Raw genomic sequence first — 14,378 nt, 5'->3', positions numbered from 1 at the left:
AATAAAGTATATTTTAGTTTAATCGTGCTGATACTTGCTCTGCTACTAATTTTCATTCATCGTATTTCTTTTGCTGAATAATTTTAATGTGTTTAGGTTCAATAGCTGGTTCAAATAACAGAATGATATTGAAAACTATGTTTTGCATTGATTTATCAGACTTTTTAATAACTGTTACAGCTAGCCTCTCAATTTGTTATAATTATACCCATACTTTACAGACAGTAGGAGCTGGAAACAAAGTATATGTTTTAATTTGAAGCAGAGATAAGCAAGTTGCTTGCACAAAAAAGCAACAGTGTGCCCTGCTCTCCCCTGTATGTAAAGGTTGTAACATGTTATTGCCTTGAGTTGTCTGAGTCAGATCTGGGGCTTGAACTGCCCTGGGCTGTTATTAGGAAGGCTTTTGCAGGTGCCTGCAATGATTGCGGTAGACTCCCTCACAAAAGAAGCATTTTCTAACCTGTGTCCACACCCACAGAAAGCTTGTGTAAAACCACTTGTGAAACATTTATAGAGAATAGTGGACCCTCCCTGCTCCTACAAAGCGCTCTGTTTGACCATATTTGATGGTAGGTAGGTGTCTGATAGCTCTTGAGTAACCAGACCTGTCACAGGTGAGGAAACAGCAAGGGCAAATTCCAAGTGCATTTAAACTGAGAAAAGCATATATATAATTTATCTTTCATTTGAAGTATGGACTGAAGGAGTCTACGTGATGCTTGTATTTTTTTTACCTTTTTATTTTAACTGTTATGAGTCATAAGTGAGGAAACAGAAGGTTTGAAATGCACTTAAGTAAGAAAAGTATACATGTGATTTACTCTTACCTGTAGTAAAATGACTACAGACTATAGAAACTGGTTTATTTAATATGTGAAACTACATAGACAAGAGCAGTAAGGCTGAAATAGACTAAAAGATTCTACCTAATACTTTATTTTTCTATCCCATGGTGCTATGTGCAGGTGCGGGCTGTGATTGGTCACACCTACATGCTGACCCAGGATGAGGAGCTGTGGGAGAAGGAGCTACCCCCGAATGTGGAGGCCCTGCTGACCAGCTCCCGGGACCCGCTGTCTGGACGTTCTGAGCGAGACCAGGGCTTGATTGGCGGCCCCCGAGACAAAACAAGAGTGGTGTCCTTTCGTGTCCCTCATAATGCTGCGGTGCAGGTGTATGACTACAGAGAGAAGAAGGCTAGGTAACAGTGCTTTTCAGTTGCTTAGACTCCCTTGAATTGGAACCATATTAGACACTTTATTGGCTACCAAAGCTAATCCATTACCTTATCTTGAATTTTAGTTTATATTAGCTAAATTAGCTAGCTAATAGGCACTCAAAATAGAACATACACTACATGGACAAATTAACATGGACACTTGAACATCATGTCCATATGTGCTTGTTAAAATTTTCATTCCAAAACCATGATCACTGATAGAGAGTCCCCTCTTTGCTATGATAACATCCTCCCCTCTTTTGAGAAGGCTTTACACTACATTTTGGAATATGGCTATGGAGATTCTCAGGTAGCAGGCAGATGACTTTATGGATTTCATAGTCAGTGTATTTAGCAGCAAAAAGGAAACCAATTTTGAAAAGCTTTCCCTACATATGGTAATTAAATAAACATAATAAACATTTGAATAGACAAATAGACAAACACAGGGGTTTTGCTGGTCCATCATCCCAAATCGCACCTGAGCGTTTCTCTTTAGGTGCTCGTGCATCGCTCTAGTGCTGCTGTAGTGTACGAGGCTGAAGTTGGCCTACTATTCACCAGCTTCTTGTTTGAATTTTCCTGTTTGAAAAAAAAATATGCCTTGATCTAAAATATTGATGTAAATTTCTTTTCAGCACAGACGTCCTTGATTACGTCGACTACCCACTGCAGCCCTAATCGAGGCTGAGCTTGTTGCTCCTACATATTTCTAATTCACAATAACAACACTGGACCAGGGCAGCTCTAGCAGGGCAGATATTCGATGAACTTGTTGAGTGGCATCCTATAACAGGTCCAGCTCAGAGTTTTTTTAGGGTGAACCATTCTACTGCCAGTGTTTGTGTAAGGAGATCACCTGACTGTATGTTTGATTTTATGAAGCTAAAATAGCCATACACACACACACACACACAAACACACACACACACAAATAAACACTCAAAGGTTGGAGTAGAGCCAGGATCAGCTGCTATTTTCTTCTTCCAGAGGCTGAAGGAGTCCTCTTACAGTGTTACATAAGATTTTGTCTACGTAGTCAGACAGGCTAATGGATGTCCAGGGACACTTGCAGTTCCAACAGTGGTGGAATGCTGACTTTTCTGCAAAATTTTCCTTTACCAGTGCTATTCCACACCTGAGTGCTTATTAATGTTTGTTGAGTGTGCACTTATTTTAATATGGCACTTTAACGAACAGGTGCAGGAGGAAGTTGGATATAAACATGAGTCACAATAACTCAATAATAAACATGTTTATTAGAGGCAATTCTGATAATAGTGTCATAATCCAGAACAGGGATCAGTACACATGCAAACGTGCAGTGCCTCGCAACTAGTAACTGAGGAAAAGACTTCTTATACAAAGACACATGAGAAGGTGGTGTTACAAACAAAGCAGGGGTGAAACTAAGAACAATTTGTTATTAAAAGATGGGGTAATTTAGAGGGAGGGGTCAGGATAGAGCCAGGATGGAACAGAGTCCGAATGGGGGCTGAGCCAAGACAAAGAGACCATAACATTTGTTTGATATACTTACATGTGTTAATGTTTAGGTTGAACTGACAACACGTTTTTAACCATGTACATTACTGTGAACATGTCAGAGACCACCCTTCATTTATTTATTTTTAAGTCAAACTGTCCATTTAGTGCTTTTGGCATCAGGCAAAAGCAGAAAACACACATGTAACTCAAAATTAAACAGAAGCCTCAACAACTAAATACGTATTTGATTTTTTCAGTATTTAGTGTGTTCAGTTTTTGCCTTTATTATAGCTTCAGTTCTTTTCAGGAGACTGGCCTTGTGTTTTCAAAGAAATCTACAGAGAACACTTTCTACACTGCCAAAGTTCAGTCTTAGAAGTTGGTCGTATTTTCTGCTTCGCACAAATCAAGTAATCCCCAACACATTCACTGATGTGTGACTGTGGGGGGGTCATTCGATTGTTCTTAGAATACCTGCAACTACGCTTACTTCACGGCTATGCATCCTTTCAGACCCACTGCCTTGAGTTGTCTTCTCACAGTGGAAGGATGGACAAAAACACTGGTAGATTTTTTTTTGGAGCAAGAGTGGAGCTTTTATTCTCTCAAAGATGAACATTTTAGGTGTTGTTTATCTGATGGTGACAGTTTTGGTGGTCTACCAAGTCTTGCACGGTTGGTAGGAGACCCTTTATTTATATTTTTAATAGTTTTTTGAGCTCCAGTTTTGGAAACTCCTGTTTTTTAAACTTATTTTCTTTTGACTTTCCCCTTCCTTATGCAAGTGGATTGCCTTATATCTAACATTCTCAGAAATATTCCCTGTAAAATTAGCACTTAATGGCCATTTGACTGGAAATTAAACTAATGAACAGAGGGCTCTGACTTGTGCACAGCACCATATTTATTTGAGTAACTGTAATGACATTTATTTTTAAATAAGCAATAAAGCATTGCTAAAACAAAATCTCTCTCTCTCTCTCTCTCTCTCTCTCTCTCTCTCTCTGTCTCTCTCTCTCTCTCTCTCTCTCTCTCTGTCTCTCTCTCTCTTTCTCTCTCTCTCTTGCTCTCTCTCTCTCTCTCAGGGTGGTGTTTGGGCCTGATCTGGTGATGTTGGGCCCAGATGAGCAGTTCACCGTTCTGTCCTTGTCGGGAGACAAACCCAAGCGGGCCAACGTCATTAAAGCAATCTGTCTGCTGCTCGGCCCCGACTTCTGCACAGACATAATCACCATAGAAACTGCAGACCATGCCCGTCTGCAACTCCAGCTCTCATACAACTGGTAATATGCCTGTCTCTCTGTCTGTCTGGATTTTTTTTACACTGGCTCTTTTTGCACACTTATGGGCAGGATCATCCCTGAGGGAAAAAAAAAACTAATTTGCTTATCAGTGCAGCAAAAATGCTGTATAGCTAGCAGTGCCCTGCAGCAAGATGTGTCTGTTGACTCTGCCTTATGATGACCATAAAAAAGAGTGCTTATTCAGACAGGACTGCCTGAATAACTGCAGACATACATAGTATGCCACAGCATACATTAGTGTGCTGATTTGTTTTTCTTGCCATTTCAATGGCCAGACAACCATAAAATCATTCCCACAGTCTTTATCAATCCATCAGTATCTCTCAGGCCTTCATTTTTTGCTTACTCTCTGCTTTCATTCTGTTAGTCCCCTTTTCACAACAACAGAAGCCTTTCTCTTAGAGTTAGCATCAATGGTGATGCAAGTTTTTTTTTTCCTCACTGAAGTATCTGTTAGATTTAAAATAGATCAGTCAGGTTTAAGGTTAAAATCTAATTTACACAATTTTCCTCTTAGCCTAAATGTAGTCATTCAGCCAAGATATGGTTTCTGTCTGAAGTTTGCTTCTTTTGTTAGGCTCTTGAACTATGAGGCTAATGTAGCTAAAAAGTAGCTGCATATGACCACCAATAAGCAATAAACACACATGATCACACACATACCTCAAACCCCATAAGGCAATTTTTAAGTAATTACATTAAAGTAATCTCAAATAGGCTTGGTTTATAACACTGTATGACATACTGTTATCTATGAAAATGAACAAAAATATGGACAAAATTCAGTCTTCCATATATGCATGTTTTTAACTTGGTGATGTACGTTTGTCCATGTGTTTTTCTACCACAGAGCATGAACATCCTGTCTATGGTGCATGAATTAAGTTGTCTCTCTCTCGCCCCCTCCCCATCACCAGGCACTTTGATATAAAGAACCGCTCAGACCCTGCACAGGCTACAGCCTTGTTCTCTGTTCCGGACTTTGTGGGTGATGCTTGTAAGGCCATCGCTTCCAGGATCAGAGGAGCTGTGGCTTCAGTGCAGTTTGATGACTTCCACAAGGTGTGTCTCAAAGTCAGCTTTATTCCTTCCCACCACAGCCAGAAGGAATGAAATACAGTTCCTCTGGAAGACAGTGATTCATTTAACTCAGAACAGAAGCTGAGCAGTACAAACATCAATAAATACAGACAATAGATTATATAAAAGGCTATATAATAACATATGCTCAAATAAAGAACTCCTGCCAAAGCTGATTTTCCCTATAGGAAAAAAACTTTGTTTTCAGAAATGGCCGCTATCATAATCATGTAATGTCATGTAGTAAACTAAAATGTTCCAAACCTGATACGTTTTGTCCAGCTTAGATTTACCCCCCAATGTCACTTTATCCTCTGAATTAAAAGGTTGTTAAAGATTTAAATTAAGAATATCCTACGTCTGGGCTGTTCTTACCAACAAGACAAAACCTGGGACCCGACTGTAAAAAATTAAACTTAATGTTTTCTGTTTTGGCTATACAAACAATGATGTCTGGTTAAATAATTAAACATAAACTTGAATTATTTCATTGATTTTTAGTAACATTTCCCAATTTAAGTCACCAAATTCTCAGTACCGTAACACAGAAAGAATTGAGGATAATCTGTAAATGTTTTGTTTGTCCCCAAATTTTCTTTTTAAAATCGGAATACAACTGTTGAACTACATAAAGCTTATTATTGAACATATATTTCACAAAATAAGGTATTTTGCAATTATATCTCATTACCACAAATTGACAGTCACAGAGGTTTCTTTTTTCTTCTGCCATATAACATTTTGTTGCTTTGATTAACCTCCTCAGAGTTTAAAAGTGCAACATTAAAGTTGAGAGATTCAACAGTTAGCAATAATATATACACATTTTTTGTAATTATAAAAGGCAAAAAATTATAAATGTCTGTAATGAGAAACAGATATGTGGATACATAATAAAAACTAGGCTAAACAAATATGAACAATTAAGAATTTAGTCACTTGCTGGACTGTATAGAGCTTTGACTGACCTACTAAATTATATGAATTTTGTTTGTCTTCATGATGATTGTGCCACTCAAATATTTATTGACATGGTTTGAAGTACTTTCGTGAGATTGACCTGTCTATGCTACAAGCAAACTAACACTATTGTGAACTGAACTGACGCAATAAAATAACTAAAAAACTAAAATAACCCTATGCAACCCAGCAGGCTTTGTCAGATAGGTAGTGAAAGTAGTGAAGTTGCTTTAGCAGCAGTAGCCTAGTAGTAGAGGTTGTTGTTGTAAAATAATGTATTTCCACTCCGTAATGACCCCAAAATTCAGAGAATCCTGTGTCATTCTGGGGGAAAATGCACACAGGACAAAATGTATCAGGTTTGGAACATTTGGGCTTACTACAGGGTACAATAGCAGTAAATTAAAAAAAGCCTTTCGTTTTTCCCCATAAAGAAAATCTGCTTAGACCTGGAGTTCCTCGTACGGCCATGATGCTGCCTACAAACTATTGTCACTACTTCATTAAGAACAGGACAGTAAAGATTAGACAACAAAGAGTGGACAGTAAGGTGGGGGAAAATAAAACATCTGATCTTCCTCAGCAGCAGTGACTGTTTGTATATGTGCTGTTATCAGTGCATACTGAAAATAGTCCTTAGTCCATTTGAATGATGCACTGCCTGATAATTGTGTTTCCTCTTCTGACATGGTCACTTGTTTTCCCATATGGTTCTTTAACACACTCTCTAAAATTAGAATGACATTTGCCAGTGCACAAGCCACACTGAACGCTCGGTACGACCACTTTCTCTCTCCACTCTGACACAAACATTCAAACAGTGATGTGTGCAGAATCAGCTGTCTGCTGTTCTCGTATCATATATTTACTTTCATATCATAATGAAACCATCAGAACGAGAAGTGGGAGATTTGAGGTCAGCAGGTCTATTAAACTGATGTACCATGGAGTACTCTGTTGTTTATAATGTCAAGGTTGTAGTGCTAGCGTCCATTTCCTCATCTGACGTAGCAGTTCTACTTGGATTGCCAGTATATTATTTGTTATTTATTATCGCAATATTAGTCTTTGCAGTACTGATATCGTAAAAGGCTGCAACAAAGCAGTATTGTATCATGAGCATGCTGACCAATCACACGGTGCGCACAGGTTTTTCTGGGTGTTGGTTTAGGTGCATCAAGACATTCAAGATCTTTTTTTCCCAGCATTTTTCAAACAGATCACTCTCTGCCTTGCCTGTATCATACAGCTGATTACCATGGATGACAATTTGCACTTGTTTTTACTGCTTTTAGAAAAGAACAGAAACCGAGTGACTTGCAAAACACTTACATTAGTATCAGAATTTTTTTGTTCATTGCAAAGTACAAGGAATCTGCCAGTGGTAGCTGACAATACGACACAGGTGTGGCAGATACAGATTTTTAAAAATGTTGAAAATGCTGGAGTTTCCGTTTAACTACATCTCGCATTCATTAATGTGTTTTTAATATACTGCAAGCAACATCGCAATCACAGTATGTAGCAATGCAGCCATATTATGGTAGGTCTACTTTGTCCATATCATGTAGATCTAATCTCTACACATGCCCCCCCTCCAGAACTCAAATCGGATCATCTGCTCAGCCGTGTTCGGCTTTGATGAGAAGCTGGCGGTGCGTTCCAGTTTGCGCTTTGGTCAGAATGGCCTGGTCATCAGCAGTGTGGACATCCAGTCTGTGGAGCCTGTTGACCAGCGCACACGAGACGCCCTGCAGAAGAGTGTCCAGCTGGCCATTGAGATCACCACCAACTCTCAGGAAGCGGCTGCCCGGTCAGTGCACAACTTTGAGTTTTTAGTTTTATTTGTTTCCTTTCTCTGTTGTTTTTCTTCTGTGTACGTTTTGGTTTGTGCTGTATTGTTGGTTCATACTGAGAGATGTTTGCCCTCATTTGTTAATGTTGGGTCAAACTCCAGTCCTTAGCATTCTGCCTGATTAAACATCATCAGCTAATTAGCAAGGCCGTCATGAGCATTAGAAGAAGGCAAGGAAAACCATGCAGTGCTGTGGCCCTGAAAGAGCCCAGTTTGACACCTCTGATATAAAGAACACCACTCTGTTGATAAAGTTATTAAAGCCCTTCAACTGCAAGGGTCTCTATGCAGACCCATACTTCAGCACTGCAAAAAATGGTATCTGAAATTATCTTAAAACTCGTCAATATATGTAATACTTCTCATTTTGAGATTGTTGCAAGCTTATTGTAAGACTACTTAACATATATTTTTTACTTGCTTTGAGTGATTTAAGTCAAATTATCTCACTCTATTGGCATGTAATAACTTGTTTCAAGCACATTATTTCAAGCAATCAGCCACTCAACTACATTGAAGATAATTTCACTTGACAAAATACCAATTTTGCAGTAAATTCCTCACTCTCATAACTACCTAACTTTAATAAAGAGCTCCTTTCAGCTGCTCAGATTGCTTTGCAATGAAATAATGAGGTTAAAAAATAAGACAGAAACAGGAAAAAATAATCATATAAATGAAATAAAACACAGTCAAGCAAAATAAAACCGGTAAAAGCAGATAATTTTAAATTAAAACAGCTGAACTAAAAATACATGTTTTTCAAATATATCTTAAAAGTGTGTCCTGAACTTGACTAACTAACTGTAAAATGTTTAGAAGCAATAATTGCAAAATGAGGCCTCTTCACATTTAAGTTTTATAGTGGTTACTGAATAATTTATAGTAGTTATTGAATAATAGTAATAGTTAAGGCGTTCAGAAGTTACAGATGGCATACGTCTTCAAATGAGACTCATCCCATCTGTGCTGTGACCCTGCCATTATGATTAATGAATGGATTAAAAAGCTGTTTCGTTTACATAGTTTACTCAGTCTCATTTGCTCACTCTCATTTGATCACTTGCGGTGTTTCTCTCTCAGACATGAGGCAGAGCGTCTGGAGCAGGAGGCTCGTGGCCGACTGGAGAGGCAGAGGATCACTGACCAGGCTGAGGCTGAGAGGGCCAGGAAAGAGCTGCTGGAGCTGGAGGCTCTCAGGTAACACAGCAGAGGAGAGACTGGCTGAATTTCTTCCAGACATGTAGGCTAATATTTATCTAAACAAAAAGGAAAGCTGCAGTTAGTAGTTGGTACACAGGGACACCTATTACACTGTTTACATCAGAGTAATGCAGGACTGCAGAAGAACAGGTTTAAAAATGTATCATTGGCAAAACTCATCTTAAAAACTGTACATAGCTGACGGTGAATGCAAAAATAAGGACCACATTATTGAGCTTACAACATCTGTAACTTGTGGAAAGCATAATAAAGTGTATTTAAATGTATAATCAATAATACAAAGTATGATGCTTCTAAAATGGATGCTTAATGTCCTCTGTGGCAGCCTCACCTAAGTGTGTGTGTGTTTGTGTGTGTGTTCGTTTGTTCTCATACATTGTCAGGACATCTGTCCTGACAATGTAGGAAAACCAAGGGAAAATCAAGAAAGTGCTCCTGACTTTGTAAAGTGCTTTTTTTTTATTGAAGCTGTTTAAACATAAAAGAACAAAACTGATTATTTTCGTTATTAAGGTTAAGGTTACGGTGAGGTTTAGGATCATATAAAGATTAGATTACATGTAGGTGCCATATAGGTGCTTATATTTATACCTGTACAAACACATATATACATACACATACTTGGTATGTGTTTATTACAGTGGATATAAAAAGTCTTCACACTCTTATTAAAACTGCAGGACTTTGTGATGTAAAGCCAGATTTTGAGATAAATCACATCAGACATTTTTCCATTTTTAATAAGAACCAACAACATTCAAGAGAAAAAGAAACAAATAGACAATTATATAATAAAAATAATTGAAAATATAAAACATATATACTAACCCTAAAAACTTTGCTGAAGCACCATTTGTATTTATTGCAGCAGGAAGTCAGTAAATAAATAAGTCCTTACATCTTTAATTTTAGCCCATTCTTTCGTTGCAAAAAAAGCTTAAGCTTCAAACTGCCAGGTGACCTCCTTTCTCAGCTTTCTATGGGATTGATGTCTGGGCTCTAACTGGGCCGTTCTAAGACACTGGCCTTCCTTTTTGAAACCATCCCTTGGTTGACTTGGATGTGGGATTTGGATCATTATCACGTCAGAAGGTGAAATTCCTCTTCATCACGTTTTGTGGAAAAATATCTTCATATTTAGAGCTAGTCATTATCCCAACTGTCTTGCCTAAAGCTGCTGTCCCTGCTGAAGAGAAGCAGCTCCAAAACATGATGCTACCACCACCGTGCTTCACAGTAGGTGTTCTTTAGTTGATGAGCTATTTTGTATTTTAGAATTCGGGGTGAACATTTAAAATTTTGCCTCATCAGGTAGTTTTGGGTGATTAATGTATTAATATTAGATTTAAATTAGATGGGCTTGTATCTTTTCTGTGAAAAAATGTTTTTTTTTTCTGCTATACCCTATATATTCCAGACATATGCAGAATATTGGGGAATGTTGTCACAGGCAAGGAGTGGCCAGTACCTGCCAGAAATCTCTCCAGCTTTTTTATGATTGATGTAGGCCTCTTGGTAGCATGCCTGAGAATTTTCTTCTTGTCCTGTCAGATTTTGAGGATTTTCTTGACCTTGGCAATGTTCCTGTGGTACTACATGCTTTCCACTTATTGATGAGAGTCTTCACAGTGCTCTGTGGTACATTTAGTTTTTTACAGTCTTTTGTACCATTTGTCAGCTTCTCACGGACCAAAGCAATCCGCTAAGGATGCAGTCATGAAAATTCCACAAGCAGCTAATTTTGATTTTGGGTTGGTCAGAGTACTTGCGATGAAGGCAGGTGTATGCTACATATCTATGGACATCATTTTGAATGTGCTTTGTTAAGCTACAGCCCATATTATAAAGCGCTGTGCATACTTGTGCTGCCAGGGTGTTGTAGGGTTTTATCAATTGATTTTCCCTATTATCTTTTTGTTTTTCTTGTATTTTGTTGGTTGTAGAATCTTACTGAAGAAGGTAAAATGTTTGCTATGATTCATCTTAATGGCTTTACATCACAAAAAGAACTGCCATTTTAATGAGTGTCTTTTACACTTTTGTAGACTTCATATGTCCTGATGTTGTCTGAAATGTGTGTGTTTGTGTGTTCAGCGCTGCAGTGGAGAGTACAGGAGCAGCAAAGGCAGAGGCTCAGTCCAGGGCAGAAGCAGCACGTATCCAGGGTGAGGCAGCTGTCAGCGAGGCCAAGCTCAAGGCTGAGGCCCAGAGAATAGAAGCAGTATGTCAGTCTCTCTTGACTCATCCTTTATTATTTACTATTCCTGACTTTCTCTCTCACCATGCATCATTTCAACATCTCACCATAATACTGTCTGCTGCACTGATGCATAGCAGCCTTGGGGAAAAAAGCAAGCAGTGGCCTTCAATGGCTAATTAAATCCCTTGTCACCTTTTTCTCTCTCTTGCCTTCGTTATCTGTTCTTTTTAATTGGACACCAGAATTATTCATTCATTATCCTGTTTGTCTTCATGTAGCATTCATCTGCCGCAGGGTTGCACAATATATAGTTTAATACTCATTGCCTGAGTGTTGGACTTTGTGATACTGATCTCGTAGATGCCTGCAGAATTCATGTATTCATTACAAATAAATTTATATTTGCTTTATCATTTGAATTGTTCCAGAGTTTCTGTGGGTCTTTTGGTGAATCAGTATAGCAGCATATTCCAGACGTTTTTCAAATTCAAATGAAAATTTGAAAATGCTAATTAACATGGATATTTACAGTTTTCCATGTGAGTGTGCATTATTTAAGACACTCAAATTCAAATGCAAAATGTAGGATTGCAGACACAAGTTCTCTTAGTAGGCCAGGAATCACACAAAACAACAGTGAATCACTTTGGACATAATGATCCTCGCCCTAGTTGGCGAATGTAAAATGTCACTAATAGCGGTTCAATCTACAGTGTATCAGGACATAGAACAATGCACAAGGCAAATCGCAATTACGAGATAATTGCAATATATTCTTTCTGTCGTACATGTCTGCTCTGATCCTCTTAAACATATTTAGTTTTTAAAGTTAAAGAGAATATTGTGCATTCTGAAAGCATGTATCCAGTGCCTTCATGTGACTTTAAGACACAGTTGCATTACCTCCCCATCCTTCTGCCTTTGCTGTCCTGCAGGAGGCCGAGCTGGAGCGCCTGTCAAAAGCGCGGGATCAGGAGCTCAGCTATAAGAAGGAAATAGATCGTCTGGAGGTGGAGAAACAGCAGAAACTGGCTGAGATTGAGAGCCAGCGCTTCAAACAGCTTGTTGACGCCATTGGCAGCGGCACTCTGACGGAGATGGCTAGAGCTGGTCCAGAGCTGCAGGTAAACCTCTCGATCACACACGCACCTCCTCCCATGGGTGGCACAACATGCTTTGGATAAGTGGGGTCAAGCAAATCAGGCATTGTTTTGCAGTGCTTCATTCTTTTGTCCCACAGCATTCACTCACTGCAGCCTACATTGCTACTGAAACATTACTCTCATGAAAAATTGTTTTTTTTTTATGCCATCGATTGTGATACAGATAGATCTAGTAGGCCTTCAAGTTATGTTAAAGGAATAGTTTGACAAAAAATCTAATTTGCTTAAATTTTCACTTACTCCAGAAATAGTCAGTCAGCTAAGACACGTTCAGCTTATCTTAGTTTAGCCCTGGAACTATGAGGCTAACATTGCTAACAATCACAAGAAGTGAGTAGTCACCTAAATCTTTTCTGTAAATACATCCCCAAAACTTCTTTCGACCTGCATAAACCTGTCATGCAGATATTTCTGTGTGGGTTAGGACTCATTACAACTCACTGTGAGCCAAAAGAACTGACAAAAGCAACAGGTAGGTGTTTTAGACAACAGGTCCTGTGCCGAATTCTGAAATCCCCACAGAATTGTGCATTTATTATGCAGTTATTTAACACTAGAAATCACGAATGTAATTCAGCACAATACTAGTTGTCTGAAAAGGCTGCTCACTATGGTAAGCTACACAATGACATTTTGTTAGTCATAGTTAATAGTTGACAGTAAACCATATTGCACTAAGCCATGTTCCCCAACCATGTGCACTAAAATCAGTGTGATCTTAATAAAGACACTAGTGCGGTTTGAGCAAGGTGGGAAAAATTTTGGGGATGTAGCTCCAGTTATAAATTAAAGAAGCAAAGTTTGGATAAAACATTCATACCAAGAATATGTGTGGAATACAAACTGGGCTTCACACAGTGAAAACATAGTGAAAGATCATTGACCCACTGGATTACAGGTAGCTTTTGCCTGGAATGTGAACTGATTCAATCTGTAGTCCAGCCCATACAATTAGTAAAAAAAAAAGAAGGCGGCTTGAATATTTGGACAAACATGGTCACATTATCACTAATCAGTTGCTTTGATTGGAAGTATTGCTTGATTGGGAGTATTGCTTGAACTCACCCTAATCCTAAACCACTAACCCTTATCTGACTTTTTCGATGTGTCATGTTGCATACGTAATCTTAAGTGAAGATAATGCAATGCAAAGTGAACACGTCATTATGTGGGCCATTAGTTCAGCATTGATGTAGTGATGTAGGTCAAAGGTTCTGTTCCAAAGCTTTATTGTTCCAAACCGCAGTGCATTTCTCATTATGTTGCTTAACCATAAATGCCCTAGACAATGACCAAGGCTGCTATGAGTCATCAAACTGTTGCTATTACAAAATAGTAAATGCAATTAGAAGGAAACAATTTAAGATTACTCTGAGTATGATCCCGTAAACTATAATAAACATGGCCTTGTCATAGATCACAAACCACATAAAGGATGCCTTGTCTATATACTGAAGGGCAGTGTATCCAACCTCCAGCCCTGTTGTCCACCTGCACTGCACACTCCACACCTGCCTCAGCACAGGAAGATTTTGATTATTCATGATGTGAGATGCAGGAAAACAGTGCAGGTGCCCTACAGGCCTGGAGGAGGAAAATACTGAGCTAGACATTTTTATTTCAAATTCGCCAACAAATTTCAGTATTTCAAGCACTTAAAAGTGTGAAAAAAAATGTGTGTTCTGATTTTTTTTTTCTGGAAAAGCTTAAAAATGTTTTGGTATTTACATTCATACCATGTCATAACTGGACCTCAGGATTTAAAATAAATACAACGAGCCCTGTAACATACTAATGTTGTTTACTTCAAAGGAGGGCTGGGAAACTTCAAGGGTCTAAAACTTGGCTCTGGAATTTCAGTGCTTTGACCATTTTCTCTCTC

The 14,378-nt window shown here is 38.6% G+C and overlaps 1 protein-coding gene across 1 annotated transcript in view; it reads left to right on the top strand.

The window, feature by feature from the left end:
• LOC118821166 (major vault protein) overlaps positions 1-14,378 on the top strand; it is a 29,016-nt gene that overhangs the window by 14,027 nt on the left and 611 nt on the right. Inside the window, exons 10-16 of the mRNA XM_036589640.1 lie at positions 969-1,204; positions 3,796-3,993; positions 4,932-5,076; positions 7,656-7,867; positions 8,993-9,109; positions 11,228-11,354; positions 12,269-12,457. Of these exons, the coding sequence (XP_036445533.1) occupies positions 969-1,204; positions 3,796-3,993; positions 4,932-5,076; positions 7,656-7,867; positions 8,993-9,109; positions 11,228-11,354; positions 12,269-12,457 (1,224 nt within the window). The remainder of the gene's footprint in view (positions 1-968; positions 1,205-3,795; positions 3,994-4,931; positions 5,077-7,655; positions 7,868-8,992; positions 9,110-11,227; positions 11,355-12,268; positions 12,458-14,378) is intronic.

Source organism: Colossoma macropomum, unplaced genomic scaffold (genome assembly GCF_904425465.1).
Source record: "Colossoma macropomum unplaced genomic scaffold, Colossoma_macropomum, whole genome shotgun sequence".
Lineage (NCBI taxonomy): Eukaryota > Metazoa > Chordata > Actinopteri > Characiformes > Serrasalmidae > Colossoma > Colossoma macropomum.
This window is presented reverse-complemented; position numbering and strand designations above follow the sequence as displayed.